General features: G+C 41.7%; 1 protein-coding gene across 1 annotated transcript in view; it reads left to right on the top strand.

Moving 5' to 3' along the window:
- Nucleotides 1–4068: 4068 nt before the first annotated feature.
- Nucleotides 4069–21648, top strand: part of HEATR1 (HEAT repeat containing 1) — a 36576-nt gene continuing 18996 nt past the window's right edge. Inside the window, exons 1-21 of the mRNA XM_083497023.1 lie at nucleotides 4069–4232; nucleotides 5969–6119; nucleotides 6316–6532; nucleotides 6859–7000; nucleotides 8392–8493; nucleotides 9114–9254; nucleotides 9869–10080; nucleotides 10520–10653; nucleotides 11077–11185; nucleotides 11584–11694; nucleotides 12561–12678; nucleotides 12989–13096; nucleotides 14531–14626; nucleotides 15224–15318; nucleotides 16015–16226; nucleotides 16765–16886; nucleotides 17902–18099; nucleotides 18905–19076; nucleotides 19269–19417; nucleotides 19926–20118; nucleotides 20553–20725. Of these exons, the coding sequence (XP_083353149.1) occupies nucleotides 5978–6119; nucleotides 6316–6532; nucleotides 6859–7000; nucleotides 8392–8493; nucleotides 9114–9254; nucleotides 9869–10080; nucleotides 10520–10653; nucleotides 11077–11185; nucleotides 11584–11694; nucleotides 12561–12678; nucleotides 12989–13096; nucleotides 14531–14626; nucleotides 15224–15318; nucleotides 16015–16226; nucleotides 16765–16886; nucleotides 17902–18099; nucleotides 18905–19076; nucleotides 19269–19417; nucleotides 19926–20118; nucleotides 20553–20725 (2946 nt within the window). The 5' untranslated portion in view covers nucleotides 4069–4232; nucleotides 5969–5977. The remainder of the gene's footprint in view (nucleotides 4233–5968; nucleotides 6120–6315; nucleotides 6533–6858; nucleotides 7001–8391; nucleotides 8494–9113; nucleotides 9255–9868; nucleotides 10081–10519; nucleotides 10654–11076; nucleotides 11186–11583; nucleotides 11695–12560; nucleotides 12679–12988; nucleotides 13097–14530; nucleotides 14627–15223; nucleotides 15319–16014; nucleotides 16227–16764; nucleotides 16887–17901; nucleotides 18100–18904; nucleotides 19077–19268; nucleotides 19418–19925; nucleotides 20119–20552; nucleotides 20726–21648) is intronic.

The following is a 21648-nucleotide window of genomic DNA, read 5'->3' as shown; positions in this document are numbered from 1 at the left end:
TCTATACCCCTTGTGATATTTCGCCTTATGCACTCCACATACCAAAACCCTCAGACCCGATGGTTGTGGTGGATATGTGGAGAATGGGCATACAAGAAACTCCCTTCCAAATGGAGTGGGACTTGTTTCCTGGGATGGGTATTACCACCAATGTGAATTATGCCCACTAATTTGGCCAAGCGTACACGAAGAAACGCTGATATTTCTCATATAGCAGGAGGAAGTACCCAAAGTTGGAGCGATACTGATGATTGGCCACCAGAGCGCATTATAGCCTATTATGATCCTGCCTCCTGGAATCCTGGTGAGCTCATACAAGGGGCACGGGATCCTATTTATAATCTAAACAGAATAATTCGATTGCAAGCAGTAGTGGAACTCGTAACCAATGCAACGGCCCAGAGTTTGAGACTTATTGCACAACAGTTGGATGAAAGTAGAGCCACCATTTTGCAGCTGAAAATGGGAATGGATTATGTACTTGCCAGGCAGGGAGGCCTGTGTGGAGTCTTGAACTTGACAGGGAATGCCTGTTGCTTTAACATTTCTGATAATGGTGAGGCAATCCGTGTGTTGGCCACAAAGATGGAGAATATAGCACATGTCCCAGTACAAACATGGGAAGGATGGGATATGGGATGGTTACCCAATGTCACAGGACTCAAAGGGATACTATTGTCTTGCTTGTTTTTCTTGACGGTAGTAGTAATGGTTTTATGTATGATGCCATGTATCATCTCATGTTTTAGAAGTACAATTAGCAAGATGATTTCGAATGAAACTCTACCTCATATCATGGCCCTATACAGAGCTTTAACTCAGGAAGATCAAGCTATCAAGGACGCTTGGTAGCAAGGTCCTTGAGCTTGAAAGGGGGGATTGTGGCATCTGAATATGGACTGCATTTTTAATCAAGGCATATATTGGCTTATATCTTGATCAGGTTCCTAAATTAAAGAGAGAGTTTAAAGATTTTCAAAAGCTTCATGCCAGGCAAGAAGGCCAGCTGTTTAAAGGACACAGGCAATGTTTTTCCTCCTAGACAAGGGCCCCCCCCCCTTTGATTGATAGCAGAAAACAATTCTCAAAGTCGTAAAAGCTGGAATTACAGGCTGAAGACCAAGGTTACACAGACCCTACATAATTAAGAGTTTGGTAAACAGTAAAATAAAACCATGTGCCTTAAACTTGAGCCTAAGGTCAAAAGGCCAAGAGCACATGGAAAACAAACCGGCTGGAGAAGGGGGGAAGTGTGAACAGGGGAAGAGGCTTTTTTTCCTATTTTATTTTGAGGCTGTAAACTGTTCCTTCCTTGTTACTTTTAGGAAGTTTATCCTTCTAAAAAGCTATCTATGATAATGTATGAAATATCCTGGCTTAAATGTAATTATGCAAAGGATCTAGAAAGAAAGAAATGTTAAATTCTTATTTCATAGAGTCATATTGCTGTAGGAGACCAGGGGGGCAGATGAGCCTAGCCCCCTGTCAGACAAGAGACGCCAATCGAGCACTTATGACAAATGGCTGTCAGACCTTTGTTTAAAGACCTCCAAAAGGAGATATTTCATTGATGATGCATGAGAATATGAACCCAAGGTCTCTGACATCTGTTCAAGATAAAAATTTAAAATTATTAACCATCTGTTTTGGAGGGCAAGGAAGGCAAGAGGTGAGCTGGTAATTAAGATTCCTTGTTGAGACACATGTAAGATATATTACTACTTATTTGTCATTTATAGATGTAACAATATATAGCTCTTTGTGTTCCATATAAGGACAGGAGAATATGGGTGTATCTTTTAGAATTGGATATAGCAATCAGCCAATAGGAAATTCAAGCAGGCTGATTGAACAGAGGCAGCCAAAGGAGGAGCAAAGGGGGCTGGATTAAGGAAATATAAGTGCTGGCCATTATGGCAGGAGGCCAGGCCAGAGCTTGGTAACCATATACCACTGTGCCTCTTATTTATTTGTCTGACAAATAAATTATTTTTTTAATTTCTCTGTTGCTGCGTTGAATATTTCATTCCAGCTAAGCGTTAACCACAAGCAGGGTGCTACACTAGTAGTACAGCATGGAATATATGTTGTTAAACCCAGTGCTTTTTTTCTGGGAGTATGCAGGGGTACGCATACCCCTAAACATTTTGTGAATCTAAGTTTGGCCTCATTGAGGGGCAGTATTTCAATGTGAGTAGGAAAATGTGAGAACCCCTAAACATTTTTTTTTAGAAAAAAGCACTGGTTAAACCTTTTTGCATATCCCATTTAGTCTGTCTTAAAAACGCTTGCCCCTCTCTGTCTGCCTCTCTAGTGATGAACAGACCATACACAGCAGTATTTTTAGGAGCACCAGTGAAGTGGTTTGTGATCCTAGGATTCTGTATCCTAGGATTTGGAGAGGAACCACAGCTCAGTGGCAGAGTACATGCTTTGCATACAGGTTTAATCCGTGCTATCTCTAGTTAAAAGGAGCAAGCGTCTGGTAATGAGAAAAGATATCTGACTGAAATGGTAGCTGCTGCCAGTCAGAGTTGGCCATAATGGACTAAAGGAAAGAAATTGGCACAGGGCAGTTTCTTATGTTTCCATTATCATTAGCAATGTTGCGGAGAATGCTGGAATGTCACTCATGGACACATGATACAACCACTTAATGTGGGCAGAATGATGTGGGCTCATCTCCTTGTCTTCTGTGCACTGCAGTATCCTGCCTTCCATTACACCTTCATTCTGGTGAAATCCTCACCTAGGAATCTGCTCTCTCATTTATCACTTTTTCTTATTATCCAGCGCCCGCCATTCCCTTCATCTAGAATTTCTTCACTGAACACAGAAAATGTGTCACCTCTGTCTCTTAAATTTACAAGCCATGCATTTTCACAGTAAATTACATTTAAAATGATCAGGCGGCAGCCTTGTTCTATTCAGAAAAAGATGCACAATAATATAGATGTGTTGTTAGGAAGTGTGTTGATGTGCTGTGTTGTTGGCGTCACAGCATGCAAAATGATTTATGGGGTAATCCCAAGGTTAAAACAAGTGGGAGGCACAGTGTGAATTACCCTCTAAATCATCGCAGCAATACAAGCCAACATCTGTGCCTGGGGATTCAATGCTTCTCATTCTTCCTGTGAAAGATGGCACATAAGTTTAATTTGTATTTTAATAATGCCTCCTTCCTTGCAGTACTGTGCAAACATAGGATCCAATCCTCCCCTAGGTGGGTTGAGTGAATGTGATGGCAGAATCTCCATAAGGTGTAAAGAGCCCTCTTTCCTTCTCTCCCCCAGTTCAAGCATGCATGAGTTCACATGGGGAATGGGAGGCATCTGATTCCCATATCCATCCCCCCTTATTCCACTTGGTTAGGGAGCACATGCCGAGTGCGAGAGATTGGATGTGGATGCAAGAAGTGTGCATAGACCTGCCATTTTCTATAATTGCCTAATGAAGTGACCTGCATGTGTGCTCATGGCAGGGAGGAGAGCAAGTAGCTGTTATGGGGATCTCTCTCTGTGAGTAGAGAAAACCAAATTGCGCAGTTTTCCCGTTTCTTTGAGTTTAATCTGGCAATCCTGCAATCCTATGGGTTTTTACTAAACTATGTCCTACAGTTCAGTGGAGCTTATTCCCTAGTTCAGAGATGGCTAGTCCCTTGTTCCGGGGCCTAATCCGGTCCCTCAAGTAGTTTTTTCACCCTTCCTCAAAAAAACCCTACCCTTTTTTGGCAGCAAAAAGAATAAAAATGACAGTAGGCGAAGCACGGTGGTGGGCTAAGCCCAGCAACTCTGATAGGTTTTACCGACTGAAGCAAATGAGATGTTTCAAACACACACACATACAAAAAAACTTCCTCTGCCAAATGAAAACGGTATACCAATGTTGTCTTTCAGATTTCACGTTAACTATGGATAATAAATAAATAAGCAAGCGGAGTCCCCAAACAAAGCTGAATTTATTGCGCATCCCCTTGATTAATTCCTCCCTTCTCAGTAGCGTCAGTCGGCCACGTGGCGGCCGGACGCCTCGCGGGGGCAGCAGAGAGCAAAGACCGGGTGGGAGGAAGGGAAAGACGCCGGCTCCGTTACCCTTGCCATTACCCTCTAACGACGGAAGTGGAAGCACGCTTCCCCCGCTCTCGCTTCCGGGTCATAGGTGAAACACCTGGTGGACCTCCCCACGTGGAGGGAAAAGAAAAAGAAGCACCGTGGGAACCAGCAGCATCCCAGGTTAGTCCTTTCCGCTCGAGATCTTGCCTTCTCTCAGCGCGAAGCTCTGTCGGAACAGGCAGCGACTTCAGATACCGTGAAGAGTTGAGCTCCTTTCTTCCCGGGTCTCCCATTGCCTTTCGAAGCTCAGCTGCTCGTGCAGCACTGCAACATTTGATCAGTCGCTGAAGAGTTACGACTGAGTCTTGATTCATTATATTAATTGCAGGCCCACTTTCATTATTGACTATGGAATATTTGTCATTCATTTGCATTTTGCTGTGCTCTTAGTATCTGCCATTTTTCACGGCCAGTTTTTTCTTTGCAGTCCATCTTTCTCAAGCCCCAACTCTGGCTTCATAGCATAGGAAGAAGGGGTTGGGGAGAAGGATGCAATACATATGGACAGAGAGTGTGTCCTTTTAGTGGTTATAGGTCATGTAAGGGGCATGGGTGGCGCTGTGGTCTAAGTCACTGAGCTTCTTGGGCTTGCTGATCAGAAGGTCGGTGGTTCAAATCACCGCGATGGGGTGAGCTCCTCTTGCTCTGTCCCAGCTCCTGCCAATCTAGCAGTTCAAAAGCACGCCAGTGCAAGTAGATAAATAGGTACTGCTGCGGTGGGAAAATAAATGGTGTTTCTGTGCGCTCTGGTTTCCGTCACGGTGTTCCGTTGCACCAGAAGTGGTTTAGTCATGCTGGCCGCATGACCCAGAAAGCTGTCTGTGGACAAACGCAAGCTCCCTCAGCCTGAAAGCGAGATGAGCGCTGCAACCCCAGAGTCGCCTTTGATTGGACTTAACCGTCCAGGGGTCCTTTACCTTATAGGTCATGTACAGAGCGTAGCCGATGGTTGTAGGTCTGGAAAGGTGTGAACACCGCAGACTGTGGTGGAAGGTATAGCCTGGTCCTATGCTTGTTTAACTTGAATTAAGAGCTGAAGGTGGTGTTCAATAGGGCTTGATTCCTTGTAAGTGCGGGATGGGGAGGTTCACAAACACATTCGTGCATGACTACCCATCAAGTGATGTTTCCTCACTCAGGAAAGAAGCTAGACTTGTAAGCTGTCCCCATTTTAAAGTATTGTACAGTAATTATGTTCCTCTATCGCATTTCCCCGTGATGACAATCTCGTGTGCGTATAACCGATGAACATGTATGTATGAGTTCATACTTAGTGGCAATGTGCATGGCAATAAGGATAGAGAATCTCTTGTTGGGAGGCCTCGTGCCAACAGCTGTAGCCAGCATGGCTGATGATCAGGGATGATGGACGCTGTAGTCCAATAAACATCAGAAGGGCCACAATTTCCATGTACCTGGTTTAGCTAACCTTGACCATTATCTCAGTAATATTTGCAATAATGCTGCAAGGTAAGTTGGAAGTGCCTTTATTACAAATATGGAAACAGGGTGAGGTGACGGAAATGGAGAGTTAGTGTCTTGCTGAAATCACCCAGTGAGTTAATGACTGAGCCAAGGTTTGAATATTTTGACAACTTCAATTCATGACAGGTGTTCTTAACTCCTATGCTGCTTCACTGTTGTTGTTGTTGTTGTTTAGCAGGCTCCTATGCCCTTCTGTAGCTAGCTATTAATGTAGATTTCATGGTGGCTTTTAGCATCGGCCAAAATTGGTGCAACCTACTTATGATTTTGCTAGGAGGCAAATTGGTACAAAACTATAGATTCTTTTGATAGATTTTGGTTTATCTAATACTTCCTAGATCTGTTAAAACCTTTGACTTCCCTCCCCACAGGGTTAAAAAATGACATCCCTCGCTCACCAGCTGAAGCGCCTTGCGCTCCCTCAGAATGACCCCAGTCTCTTGTCTCGAAGTGAAGTAGCATCACTACTGTTTGACTGTAAGGAAGCTGCCAATATTGACAGGGATACATTTTTTGCAATAGGTAAGTGAGGGGCTTAAGAACACAGTCTTGTATGATGCCTGAGGGGTCAATAAATTTGGCTGGCCTATGCAACCAGCCAAAATTTGCCCCATGTGGCTTCATCGCCAGGGATCCTTTGCATAGAATGATTTGTCACTGACTGGACAGGTTTGTAAAACTGTGTGATGTACTGAAAGTATTCCAATATCTTTCCTAGGGTGCACTGGGCTAGATGAGCTGATGGGGATTGATCCTTCCTTTGAGATTTTTCAGCCAACACTTTTCAGTCAAAAGTCCAAAGGTTTGGAACGCAGTGTCCAAACAAAGGCAGTAAACCAGCAGCTGGATGAAAATATTTCATTGTTCCTGATTCACTTGTCTCCTTACTTCATGCTCAAACCAGCGCAGAAGTGCCTGGAGTGGCTGATTCACAGGTAATCCATTCATGCACCCCTAAACCATGTTTATAGTAAACTGCCCACATCTTCGGGACAGTTACAACAAGCATTGTCCCAAGAGGGCAATATTCCAGGGCAATTCAGGGAACAGAGGTTATAGCATTAGTCGAGATGTGTAATCAACTTTCACTTTATATTGTGTGAGGCTGGAACTTGTGTTCTGCAATTTGCAAATCAGTCTCAAGCACTGCTCCATGCTAGACGGGCAATACTGTGATTGGTAGGAGGTATTGTGAAATAAATTTATTTGACACAGAAACTCCTATGTCTCATCATGTGGTTGTGTTATGTCTGTTTGTTAGGTTTCATATCCATCTGTACAACCAGGACAGTTTGATTGGCTGTGTATTGCCCTATCATGAGACGAAGTTGTTTGTGCGTGTTATCCAGCTTCTGAAAATTAGTGACCCAACTCAAAGGTGGCATTGGCTGTATCCGATTCAGGTGAAGTAGCAAAAGATAAATATATGTGGTTGTATTTCTACTACTGTTACAGTGGAACCTCTACTCATGACCACAATCCGTTCCGGAGACCCATCCTTATGGTGAAACGGGTCGCTGGGAGAGGCACCATTGTGCACAGGTGGCAATTGCCCACTTCTTCACATGTGCAAATGGCGACCGCCACTTCTGCACAGGTGTGAATGGCGATCGCCGCTCCAGCACAAACCTGCTGATTACTTCCGGGTTTGCCGTGGTTGCAACTTGGAACGTCTGCGAGTGGAGGCGTTTGTAAGTAGAGGTTCTACTGTATTATCCCTGGTTGTCTGCAGCATAACCTTATCAGTGGTTTTGACACTTGGAACTTCATGGGGAGCTCATACCTTTGTTTATCTGTCTTCTTTGCATGTTGGTTGTGGGCCTGCTCAGAGTCGACTTACTAAATTGAATGGCTTGCTTTTTTGGCCCCATACTTACAGTTCCCTTTTGACTATGTTCATTTTTCTCTGTATGCCACGGACTGGGAAGCTGTGGCCTGCAGATATTATTGGACTCAAAATCCAATCAAGCCTAGCCAGCATGGGCAATGGACGAAATATGACATCTGATGTCCCAGCCAGCGTGTTTGGTGGTCTGGGATTATGGGAGTTGTAGTCCAACAACACCCCTAGTGCCACAGATTACCTATTTCTGCTGTATACTTTCACTGCTTTTTAAGTTTTGCTTTTTCCATGTTGTTGACTATACCTTTCAAGACATTAAACAGAATAAACCAGGATTTTTATTATGCCTGTTCAGTCTTCCACTGATTTACTTATTTGTCGCTAGCAACACAATTTCATGAATGTCTACTGGTGTGGGCTGCAGTCTTGTACAAAATTACTTGAAAATAATTCCTACTGAATTGCAGGGAGTAAACATCATATTAATTTATAATACGTTTCCCCATCTTTCCTCCAAGGAGCTCAGAACAGCTTACATAATCACTCACCTTCTGCCCTGCCCCCCCCCCAATTTATAATCACAACAAACTTTTGTGTAGTTTAGAATTAAAGTGATTGGTTCAGCAACGCTGCTGGGAGTTCCCAGATGCATAGCCACCCAGAGTGCTGGGGCAGTCCAGTCAAATGAGTGGCATATAAATAATAAAATTATTATTATAGGTTTAGCCACATGGCTGCACACATATAACTAGTGGCATGTTTGCAAATACCATGGGCATCAGTGGTACATAGATTCATGTAACTAGATACAGGATTATTCTCTATGATGTAGAGTGCCTTGAATTTATGATAATGGGAACTACTTATTGTTTTCTGAATTTTCTGTCTGAATTTTAATTAACAATTTTTTGTCTTTCTCTTCTGATCCTTTCTTTTTTGCCTCAATTGCAGAAACCAGGAGTCCCTCTTGCAAGGGGAACTTTGATCACACACTGCTACAAAGACCTGGGTTTCATGGATTTCATATGCAGTCTAGTGACAAAATCTTTAAAGGTTGGTGTGCTGTTCCGGGGCAGTGTCAATTTGATGTTCTCCACATTTGTTTAAATACCACTTCAGTGAAACACTGAAAGGAAAGAGAAATTGTTTAGAAATGTTAAATAGCCGTTATTGTGTTGCAGCCCACTAATGCTGGGCAGACCTGAACAATGGCTGCGTTTACCAAATATCACACTATAAAATTATTGGATCCATTTAGCTGATCCTTCATGATTTATTTATTTTTCTTCTAATGAAGGATATTTCCCTGGCAAATGCATTCTTTTAAGTAGGAGTTTGGCATTCCTCAATGGGAAATAACTATTATCTTGTTAGGAATTGGGATTTCCTGGGGTCCATTTGCATGCTTATCAACAAGTGATCTGGTACATGTGCTTGAGGGTAGTGAGCTTCTCCCTGTTTGGAAGGAATCCCAGGGGTCATCTAGTCCACCCCCGGCAATCCTGGAATGTCGGCTAAAACATGTGTGACTTGTATAGGATCTCTGTCTGGCAAGTACGTGAGCTAGCCCAACCTTTCTTAATACAGTATGGAAAGCAAATGATGCCATACAAGTGTTGTTTTTGCCTTTGTTTTATCATTATCCTAAATACACTTCTCACTTCTCTCTCTAGGCCTTTTCACTATATCCAGGGAACTTATCACAACTGAGAGTCCTGTTTACTTTTTATGCCTCTACAATTGTGTCTGCTCTTGGGGCTGCAGCAAGTATAAGAGACTCTCTAGTTTCCAGGCTGCTTCCTTATATCCAAAAGGTACAGTTTTCCAGAAGTGATTAATTTTGCTCTTTCAATTTACAGTTTTGGTTTGTGGGCATGTATTTTGCAGTAGATAAACAGAGACTTCCTTTTTTTAACTAGCCGCATGTTGAATGTTGGCTTTGAAGGGAAAGCCTGTTGATGTTGTCATGGTTTCCAGATGCACCAGCATTAGATGAGAATGATACTTAATGATTCTCAGTCTCTCAAGTTCTCTCAGCTATTACTTTTTCCACCTGTATTTGAATTGTACAGTATTATATATTGGGGTGGGCGTGTTGTTATCACCTGAGAGCACAAGGCTGTTTATAATCCTCATCCCTGGTGTTCCCAGGTCACCAATGGGACTTCAGTGTTAAATCAATGTTGTAGCCCCTGGTAGTGAGAAATTTTACTGTATTTATTGGCAATAGCCCAGTTCTGGGATTGCTTTTCAGAAGCAGGAGCTGCCTTGTTTGTGAAGTGGATATTATTTAATTTATGGAGTAAGGTATTAATGTTTTTGTAGATGTGAGTCCTCCAAAATACTTTGTTAAATACTCCTCCCAAAGACCTGCCCTGTTTCTCTGTCAAATTGTCAAAAATATTTTGGATTGCTTTTCTCACCCTAGGGTTTGAAGTCGACCTTGGTGGATTACAGAGCAGCAACCTACATGATCATAAGCCAGTTGGCTGTGAAGATGACAATGGAAGTTTCTCTGGTTCGTTCCTTGGCGTTGCAAATCAGCAAGACTTTGACCAAAACGCCCTCTCTTATCAAAGAGGGTTTAGGCTGCCTCATCATCCTGCTACAGAGTCAGAAGGAGGAAGGGCTTGGGAAAAAGTAAGTTGAGCTCTCTGTTTCCAGGAGACCCCAACATACAAGATGCACTGATCAAGTAGTTAAGAGGAGTGGCTAGCATTGCCCAGCTGGTAAGCGAAGTTGTAAGAATTGGCAAGAGCAGGACAGTCAAATGGGACTGCCTACCAGCAAGCGGCCAGGCTGCTTGCATGCTGTTGCGTATCTCCCAGGATTTTGCAAAGAAGCGGCACCTCAAGCTGATCGGAGCAATCCAGTTTAACTGCTTGGCCTGAGTGAATGCTTCCTACCGTGTGCAGAAGAACAAGAGCAGCTAATTTCCTGGCTCATCAAAGATAACCAGCTGCCCTGAGTCCACAGCTTAGTCACCTTAATAACAAGTGACTGACAGATGAAACCTCTTCAAACTGTTAAGAGCGCACACATGTTTATGGTTGCTTTTGGTGTTTTCTCTTTTGTGCAGGCCGTTTACCTATCTGTGTAATGTTCCCAATGTGATTGCCATCCTTCATGAAATTTCAGCAGCTCACGATGTCAGTCCAATTTTGCATTACCTCTTGCCACACCTAGTTCAATCGGTTATTTATGGAAAAACAGGTATGTCAATGGATTCCTGGCGGTTGCTTTTGTGAATGAGCTATAGGAGCTCAGGTGTTTGATTTCCCCTTAGAAGCATAATTATTTTGGGGTCAGCCAGCCTCCCAGTGATGGCCAAACTTGGCCCTCCAGCTGTTTTGGGACTACAATTCCCATCATCCCTAACCACTGGTCCTGTTAGCTAGAGATGATGCGAGTTGTAGTCCCAAAAAAGCTGGAGGGCCAAGTTTGGCCATCACTGTGAAACAAGATATTTCTTAAAGCGGGATAGAACCAACATAGGACAGAAAATACTACATTCTGCTGTTCTGCAGAATTTTATTTGTGCTCCAGTATAGTTTAAACATACGGAACTTTTCAATGTGAATGTATTTCTTTCTTAAAAAATTGTTACAATGTATTTATCCTATCTACCTTTTTCAGAAATGGAAGAGAAATCTGACTTGGTTGGTTATGAAACCTCCATAAAACGTCTAGAAGCGATAGTTACAAGTATACCTTTAGAAAAAGATTTGGATCGTTTATTGGCCTGGTAAGCTAGCCTCTGTTGAGTGAGTTTATTTCTTGTCCTTGGTGATCTGGAGAGCATCAGGTAGATTTTGACTCATTTTCATCTTGCAGTGTGACTTTCTAGAATATATCGGTTGCCTGTTCTAGACACAAGCAGAGATCCATAACTTGGAAAATGAAAACATTCATATTTTAAGTTCCATTGCATTTATGTGAATAAAAATAATTGTATAATGCATTCAGGTTTGGCACTGAGAGAGAAAAGTCCTTTGCATGTAGGCTTGCTATTAAAACGAAGAAGCTCACAAGGGAAATAAAATCTAATTACTAGCTTTTGAAATGAATTGAGAACTGTCAAAATGTAAATGGCTTGTTATATTTCTGTAAGGTGATAATTTATTCATTTTCTTACCGCTTCAGTAAATTTCTGGAAGGGTATATTTCGTATGGTGTAGAGAGTGACTCTGATCCTGGCAAAATGGCCGAGATGAATAAGCAGCTGCTTCCTCTAATCAGGCTTTTTGAAAGAAAGTAAGTGGAGAGAGATGTGTTACCTGTTAAAATCAATATGTCTGTTGTCAGTATTCTGGGGTCATAGGGCAGTGAAGGTCAATGTGCTCCCCTCCAGATGTTCTTGGACTTTACAACTCCCATCATCCCTAGCCAGTGTGGCCAACAGTCAGGAATGATTGGTCCAACATCTGGAGGGGGCATCAGACTGGTTGCTGCGGTCATGGGGCATGGAAAGTATACATGAGCCTTGAATTTGTAACCTTACTGTGTGGGTACTTTACATTTTATGCCCTTGTGCACTCTCACAAATGTTAGGGGGAGGTTCATTGTCCCAAATCTCTCCTCAACAGGAAGGTTTTAGCTACCCTATGTATAAGGCTTCAAGGTGGATGCAAAACAATACTCCTTTGGGAGAGAATTTAAAAGCCTAGGTGCAGCCACTGAGTACGTTCTAATGCTCTAAAAGTATTAGGGACTTAATAGCTCGATAACAGATTAGTTTCTGATTTACAGTAAGCATCTCTTCGGTGTTTTAGATGTTTATAACTTATTGCCCTAAATTAAGTGTTTAATACAGGATAATAGATGGTTTCCAATGCACTCGTTCCATTAGCACAAGGATTTTCCCCCCTACATGCATCCCACAGCATTCCCCAATTTGCTTTGGGTGACTGGGGGAACCCCTGGAGCAGAGGAGAGGGAGAGGAAGTTCTGTTGGCAGCCAAAAGTCCTTACGCTGAGGGATCAAGTTTGTTGAATACTGCTCGGTGTCTTTATAATAGCTTGAAAATAATTTTTACCTTCCCTGAAACTCAGGAGAATAGACTGCCCTAAAATGTTCTCTGGAAAACATTTTCTTCTTCTTCTTCTTCTGCCTCTGACAGATATTCTGCAACACTAGATTTGGTACTGGAGGAATATCTGAAAGATGTTAGAAATCAGAAGGAGCAGGATCTCTTCCACCAGTTTATTTCTCTTTCCATGAGTGGTGGTAAATACCAGGTAAGTCAAAGATCCTCAAGATTTCTTCTTTTTAAATGTGTTTCTGTACCAGCATTATAATCAGTGAGTGTGGTAAAAAAAAAATCCTTGTAAAATAAAAGATGACTGCATTGTTATGGCATCTTATCAGTATTGATGAAATCAAGGCATTTTCAGAATTATTATGAATAATATATACATTGCTAACACAGTAACCACTCAGTCCTTTGTATGTCTACACAGAAGTAGATCCCATTGAGTTCAGTGGGCCTTACTTGTTGTTAAGTGGGTACAGGATTGCAGCTCAAGTAATCTTCATTTGTATCTCTAGTTTCTAGAAGATTCCAATACGTCTCTGCTGCTTAGCCTGAATCATCCGCAGCCAGCAGTCAGAGTTCTGGCTGTTCAGCAATTGAAAGAAATCATTCAAGCATCAAAGGTTTGTTTGCCTTTTGGGTCGTTCCCCCTTTGTTGCACTTTTAAAAATTAGGATGTGAACTGATTTAGCAAGCAGTGTGCCGGTGGCAACAGAAAAATGTACCTTTACAATAACCAAAGGTAAATTCCCAGTATTTATATCTCATTGACTCTTCATTTTATCATTTAACATTAAGGGACAGTCAAATCTCTGTTTTCTTCATGTCAGTAAAAAGGTGAAACTGGCTTAATTGGATCCAGAGTGTCCATTTCACAAACAAAAGGGCTCTATTCCTTCACAGAAGGGACTATGATGCAAGGGGAGCTTGAGGAAATTCATAGAATCATAGAATTGTAGATGACCTGAAGGGTCATCTAGTCCAACCCCCTGCAATGCAGAAATCTCCATGACAGATGGCCATCCAACCTCTGCTTAAAAACCTCCAGTTCTGTGGGAGGCAATTTTCACTGATCTCTTTCTCCTGAAGCCACCTGTCCTACTGCTCCATATGGTTCCCCAACCCCTGAAGCAAATCTTCATGGCACTGCATTAGGAAGGAGGGGTCATTGACATTCATTCTCCCATCCTACCTTCCTCTTCTGAGTGCAAGCCTGGATCCAACCCATCATTGTCAACAACTACTGGGATGGGTGATTAGAACATAAGAAGCTGCTTTATGCTGTGTCAGACTATTGGTCCATCCAGCTCAGTGTTGTCTATGCTGACCAGAAACAGCCCTCCCAGGTTTCAGGCAGCATCTTCTGAAGACATACCTGGAGATTTCAGGGATTGAACCTGCATGTTTGCAACCCACACTGCGGGTTGCGATTCGGCGCTTATGCACAAAGCGTGATTTAGTGCTTCTGCGCATGCGTGACTGCCGAAACCCCAAAGTATCCGGTTCCGGTACTTCCATGTTTCGGCGGTCTGTAACCTGAAAAAACACAACCTGAAGCAGCTGTAACCCAAGGTATGACTGTAGCTCTTCCCCAATCAGACTTCTTCCTTCTTTTGTTATTGTTTTACAACATGCAAGCTACTTCCTAATTTAGCCTCTGAACATGAGCAGTCAACTGTTCTCTCACCACTCCTCATGGGCCTAGTATTTTGGAGAGGGGCAGAGTTTCTATTATGATTTACTCTTTCTGATTATTGTGTGTTGAGCATGATGTACAGTCAACACTGCGAGGCTGATCATGGGAATACAGAAAAGCCTTTGGCTAATTATAGTTTGTGATTATGTCATTAGACACAGTCTGTTGCCATATGAATTCTACAACTGTGATTCTATAGACCATCTGTCTTGCAGCTTACTGTCATAAGTAATGTGTAATTGTCTAAATAATATTGTGTCTGCTTCTGAACTGGAATTGGCGTTTTACTGAAAGTATTAGTCCACGTCTTTTGAATGTAATTGAATTGTATGATGATTTCTCGCCCTTCCTCTCTTTTCAGGAAGGCTTTGACGACTCCTTTATAGAAGAAGCAATTTTAGCCCGCCTTAAGGATGATAATCTGGATGTGATTATGTCATCTCTTGGTACATTGGAGGTACACCTTCATCTCTTCAAGGGCCCAGAAATTCTTAGTATTTATTATCATTTGTGATTGCCTGACTTACGATGGCATGCATTTCTGGAAAAGCATTCTTTTTTCGGTATCGGCCATGCATTAAGATAAATATCATACTAAAGTATGTTTGATAGTTCTCAGTTTCATCGCTTATTCTTAGGTTGCAGTCCTATCACAATGCATTTGAGAGAGAACGTAGGCAGTTCTTACGCTCAGGAGTTAAAGTGTTTAGTTAATCATTCCAGGTTGTGGGTGTAGATATCCTCTTAATATGTTATGGCTTTGTTCACTTAGTTTTAGTGGAGACCAATGTTCTGTCTTGCCACTAAATTAACATGAAAATTCAAGAGATTTCCTTTTCTCTCCCTTGAAAGAGAGGAGTTTAATAACAGTATTCACAGAGCAATCTAGAAAATCCCTAGGTTTTTTCTTCAAAAGCAGTTTCCCGTGAATATAAAATGCACTTATTGAAAAATATTTTTAGTAAATCTGAAATTTTGCTTTAGACCGACACAATTGCTTCTAGTTTTTGTCCATGCATATGTTGGGGGGTTTACACTGGTTCCTTTTTTCTAGACCTGGTTGCTTAATTCAAAGACTTTTGATGAACAAATTGGCTTCAGTCTGTTGTGTCTTTTTGAAAGAGCTGACCTCTCAAAGGATGAAAAATGGTAAGTGTTTATTTCTACAGCTCCCTTTTGGATTCTTTAAAGGCAACCTTTGCTAAGGGTCTCTTCATGCCTTCTCAGAATTTTAGTTATTTTACAAATTTCATTTCATTTCTTGTCTGCGGATCAAGTTATACAATACACTTTGCTGATTTAGTGGCATATTGTTACTTCCTTATTCTGGAATCATTGTGTGTTGAAGGAATATGAATTCACTGGTTCCCATCCGACAGAGACTTCTTCTGGCATTTGCTGATTTGCCCCTTCCCTCTGCAGCATCTTCTTCAGAGGGAAACTCCAGAATAGTGTGGCAGGTGGCACTGGGGAATTGACAAATATCTCCTCCCCCTTTCTTCCACTGGATTGGAGCCAAGGATTCAGTTACTCAGAAAGAGGCAGTGGCAGGTTTCCTAGCAATAAACAAAGGGTTAAATATATAGCATCTTCCATATCTTCAAGCATATAACACAAGAAACTGGGATTTGTGTTTTAGAGCATAACGTTTCTCCAAACAATACAAAACTTGTGTTAATAAGCTCTGCTAGTAGATGCTCTTCAGCAATGCAGTCATCAGCTTCCATCATATTAAATAACATGCCAATATGAAAATATTTTAGGAAGGGGAACTGTGTTGCAAAAGTTGATTTTGGAGATGTGGTCTAAAAATATCCATTGTTCTTCCTTCCATGTGTGTGCTAGGTGCAAGATCTTGGAGACTGCAATACACCTTTTAATCAAAGAAGAGATTCTTAAAGAGAATAAAGAGCTCTTAAACCAATTAGTCCTAAAGGCGCTGCCATTTATAGTCATAACCAGCAGTAATTCTAACTCTGCCAAATGGAAAGTGGCACGTTGTGTAGCAGATTCTGGTCTTTGCTCCCTACATCCTTTGCTGAAAGGCTGGCCAGAAGGTAAGCTGCTAAAAATAATAAGATGGGTTCCTAAAATAAGTGACACAGGTTTTTTGGTAGCATTATTCACAGTGGTAGCATTATTCACAAGATAACAAACTTACATTTTTCTTTTAAAAATGCCCAAAAAATGTGGCTCCAAAAGAAGCAAGATGTTTTCATTTTAGTTATTTTTTTATTGTTCAGAAACATTTTATCGGTAAAAACTTAGGTTATAGTCAAACAAAATTTACAATAGCATTTTCTGCATTCAGGGAATATAAAATTTTATTTTTAAAGTGTGCATGATACAAAGAAGAAAGGCTTTGGCAATGTGGAATAACTTCCTACAGTAAGAAAAAGGCAGGGGTAAATGTACAGTTGATATGACTTTAGAAAAACATCAATGACATTGCATTTTTGAACATGAAGTGAAGAAGACTATGCAAAAGGCAAAGGTTTTGCAGAATTTAGGCAGTCTGCCATTGTCTTTAACCATATTGTTTTTTGATGTTGTGTCTGATATATTAATGCTATTTTTTGCTTTTTGGTGAAATAGCTTTCAAAAAGGTGGTTAAAGATTCTAAGTTAGGAGACGTGATAGCTGCATCTAATGCAAAACTGATCAGCCTCTTGTCAGAGAACCTAAATTCAGAGGATTCTTCCTTCACTTTACAAATGGTATGTGTGTAATTGACGATATTCTTTTAAATAAAAAGCTGTTATTTAAGTTGTATGACCAGTAGATATAAAAGATGCTTGATTACAGGCATTATCACAACGAAGCAACTCATGGATCAGGAAGATGCAAACTGTAGTTTTTGAAACCCAGATTAAATGATGGACACAGAATGCTTACTTTGCACAATTTGCACTGCCTCACATTGAAGGAAATATGCAGAACGAGCATATACGAAGCTCCCTTGAGCAAAATTATTGTCCCTGATATGGTCTGTTCTGACCAGCAGCAACACCCCATGATCCCTCGGGCCATTTATTTATTTTAAAAAATTATACCACCTCTTATTTTAAAAGCTCTAAGCAGTTTCTACAAAAACGAAAGCAACAAAAATCCAACAACGTTCAGTAACATTCCCTTAAGAAAGCAAAATGCCAGTTGTATCTCACAAATAAAATTGAGCAGTGTACAAAGACATGTTAAAAATTAAGAGTTACATTCCAGGGAAACTTTGTAAACAGATACCTTTTTAAGAGAGATTATCACTGTTTGCCTCATGAATTACCCAAGAGAGCATGTTCCGGAGATTGGTTACTAATGATATGAGCGATGGCCACCAACTTGGAGGACTTTAAAAGAGAATTAGACAAATTGATGGAGGGGAAAGGATACTAGCCATCATGGCTGTGCTCTGCGTTCGTAGTCAGAGACAGTAACACTTCTGAGCACCAGTAGCTGAGAACCTCAGGAGAGGAGAGTGTTTAGGTCCTGCTTGCCACAGGCATCTGTGAGAACAGGATGCTGGGACACTGGCCTGAACCAGCAGGCTATTCTTTATGCTCTTAAAACACCTTCCTATCTCTGTAGCTCAGTTTATATGTTAAAACCAGGTTCTGTATATGGCATGTGGGTAGGGGAAATACACAGAGAAGCCAAAACGCAGATATTGGCCAACCTTCTTTCTACAGAACTAATGTTACCATTGAAAATGTAAATGTGTTTTCATTCCCTTTCAAGGTGGAAGGTCTCATCAGTATTGCTGAGGAGTCTCATTCAGGGCTACAGAAGATAACCGCTCACATTATCAGCTCTGTTCTTGTCCAGTCCTGCTGCAGTCGTTCGCAAGCAGAAGAGCTTCGTTTGCCACTGGCTTTGAAGGTCTTCTATCTTTTGAGGAGAAAAGTACAAAAATTTGAAGATACTTACCATGCGGAGGTGAGGACTCCTGAGTTTGTAAGCTTGACTGAAAGAAACTGAGTATTAGGCAGGAAACAGAAGGGATGTTAGTTCTGTGGTAGATACTTCTAAAATCTGTTGTATAGTAGTAGGCAGCTTCATTAAGACTTACCTGTATCACTTCAGCTTGCAATCAGAAGTGTTTTTGGTTTCTTTCCAGTACAGCTCTAAACTTGCACTGGTGTACGGTTATGATGGTTGAAACTAATCTAAAACAACCAGGTTTTAGCAAGGTGCTCCTTGGGCAGTGAGAAGGAAGACCTGTGCCTAGCAAAAAGGGGAAGGGGAAATTGTAGGCTAGAGGAGCATACTGAGGTCCTTTCCTGAAAGTCAGATGTTGCATGTTCAGGGAAAGAAGCACACAGTGGAATTGGAACCAGGCTGCCAGACAGGAATAGAAATGGATAAAGCAAATGGAAGGCATTGGTGAGCTTCACATGCTTTACATAAAGCCAGGTAAGGCAGTGATCAGTCATAGTGGAAATGGGTGGAGCAAAGCATAGATCAAGTGAAGCTATTAGCACCCCAGGAAGCCTATATTTTTTTTCAGATGCAGTCGCTCGGGGACTAGTATTCCAGCCCATCCCCTCCTTCACTAGGCATTGCAATCCCCAAACATGCATTAAATTTTTAGGAGAACTAACTCGAGGTTTATTTTGAATAGCAACATTCATTTGGGGCTTCTGAATTTAAAGACAGGTTTTTGTGGTATGCATTGCTCTTTAAAAAAAATGAAGGCAGCGGGAGAACTGCTACATATAAAGAGCGGTGTTTTCATTTTCAGGCATTTCTCTGCGATTTCGCATCTCACAGTGACCTGCTCTTAGAGGCATTAACAACATATGTACAAAAGTTAAATGCTGGAGAAGCTGTGGCCGTAGAAGATTCTGTCTTGCTCATCGTTTGGCTCAGAAGCTTTATTCAAGGCCTGCTGCCTCCAGATTCCTTTTTGAAAGGTGACTTTTCGGTTGCAAAATGATACTTTTTTTAAAAGTCCTGTTGTAATTGCTATGCTCATTGCAGCACTGCACATCGTTTTCTAAAGAATGTGGATCGTGGAATGGTGACCAGTGCTAGATTTGTGGCCTTCAGAAAGCCTTGTTCTGTTCTGATCAGTCTTTGCTCCCTTTTTCTGTGCATTCATACAGATGAGTTGTGGTGGAACCCTGAAACTTTAAGTGAAGCGAGCAAAAACTACTTACACCTGCTGTTGGAGCTCTTTGACATTCTGGTCCGTGGAGCCAGTGAGGGAATCTATGCTGATCATTTTCGTGCAATGATGAAACTTCTGTTTCAGGTACCTTGTCCCTTCCTCCACCACCCACACCCTCCAGCTGATTTAAATCCATATATCTTAGAACTTTTTTTCTGGTTTTTAGTCTAATTCATGCACTTTCAATACATTTATTTAAAATACAGTGGTACCTCAGGTTACATACGCATCAGGTTACAGACTCCGCTAACCCAGAAATAGTACCTCAGGTTAAGAGTTTTGCTTCAGGATGAGAACAGAAATTGTGCTCTGGCGGCGCGGCAGCAGCAGGAGGCCCCATTAACTAAAGTGGTGCTTCAGGTTAAGAACAGTTTCAGGTTAAGAACAGACCTCCGGAACGAATTAGGTACTTAACCCAAGGTACCACTGTACTCATTTGGTCGAAGTTTTGCTGTAAGTTAGTTCCAGTAAAATGAAATGTAGGCATTCGCCCTGTCAAAACCAGAAGAAAGCAACAAACGATTGGTGGGTTTATGTGTGTGTGCGCGCACACACCTGCGCACATTCAGGACTTTCCTTTTTTAATTTGAAGGTACATTTGAAAAATCCAGAGCATGAATTCAGATTCCTCTCAGTCTTATGGACGTACAGTTACAACCTTTCAAATCAGCTGAACGTCGTGATGGATGCCGTGCAACAGACCCGGGCTTTGTACATTGGGCACGCCATGCTTGCATCGCAGTCTGTGCAGAGGAAAAGACAACTGGCATCAGCAAACTCCCCAGGTACTGCGCGCTGCTCTTTTTGTCATATTTTGCAAGACTTCCTCCCCTGTTAGATGGGTGATTTAGGGGGACAAACATGGCACATAGAAACAGAGGGAACCTGGAAGGTGGGCATTGACAAGGAGATGTAAATTAGTCTGTGGAGGACAATTATCTGCAAGGACCTTCATGCAAACCTAGCCTGTGCACTTAATTCAGTAAATGTGCTGACTCTAAAATCCTGAACAAAGGCAACACCCTTGTGTTACTTGCCTATTTATTTACAACTGTTCATCAGGATGCTAACAGAAAGATGGGGGTAGAATGTTTCTGAAATGCAGCAATTGGCTAGATAAATGAGATTTCTAATGGAAAGTTTGTTAGCAAGTTGTTGTTGTTGTTTTAACAATTGTTAACCATCATTTTTTTAACTGTTTCCTTTTCTCCCTTTCCAGTGGTCATAGCTTTGCTGGTCAATTTGGGAAGTCCTGTGAGAGAAGTACGAAGAGCTGCTGTAAACTGCCTTCATTCCTTAAGTGGAATAAAAGAATCTGCATTTCATCAAATCATTCATAATTTAGTGCAGAAAGCTGAGGAGATAATATCTGACCAAAATTACATAATCCAGGTAAGCCTTGATGGCAAAATACTGTGTTACCTGTTTTGAATCTGACATTCACCATACTTGTTTGTCTCCCAGTGATTCTGGCACTGGATGATATTACCATCTTCAGGAGACAAGTTTTTCAAGAAAACTTCGGACAAGGGTTTGACTAGGAGGCACCACCCAACTTCCTCTCTAGAGCCATCCTTTTTCCTGCGTTGGTTAGAGAAGGTTATAGATGACAGTAGCCACATTTGAATGATCAAATAAGATGAGATGTGTGAGGTTTTTTGCATCCACATTTGGGCCTCTTGCTTCTGCTATGAGAGTCAAGCCAGGAAGCTGCAGCTAGCCATAGGTGACAGTTGCATCCAAAATAGGAAACTACAGTTATTGGCTTTCAGACAGCTAGAATAAGAAGTGATGGTTTAAAGTTGGCTTCCACTTTGTGCTTAAGAAGTGGAAACAATGGTTAACAGGAGCTTCCTCACTTCCTCACATGAAGGGAGGAGTGAAGTGGGAGTAACGGGATTGCATTGAGGGTTCATAAAGATGGTACATGTCTCAGCTTATTAAGCTAAGATTTGATTGTCCAAGTAATGTGAGTAGTGTCTGACTTTCTCATTGGGGAGTTTAATGCTTTTATCCAGCATTCCTACAGAGGCACTGGTCTCTGAGCCCCCAGTGAGCTCCATCTAGTTGCTGACCCAGATCAGCTCACTGGTATCCTGAGGAACTGAGGATGATGAAATGGCAAAATAGGCATCTAGGGTTCAGATGGCAGAAAACACATAATGACTCACTGAACGCTGGTGTGAGCCCATTTGCAGTCTTATTCTGTGGCAGCATTGTCAGCTACAACAATATACTTCTCTATCACCATTCCATCTGCTCAGTAGCATCTGATGGTGAAGGGGTCTTGGGAAAAGTGCTTCCCGGTCTCAAAC

Source organism: Podarcis liolepis (genome assembly GCF_965112155.1).
Source record: "Podarcis liolepis genome assembly, chromosome: 3".
Lineage (NCBI taxonomy): Eukaryota > Metazoa > Chordata > Lepidosauria > Squamata > Lacertidae > Podarcis > Podarcis liolepis.
This window is presented reverse-complemented; position numbering and strand designations above follow the sequence as displayed.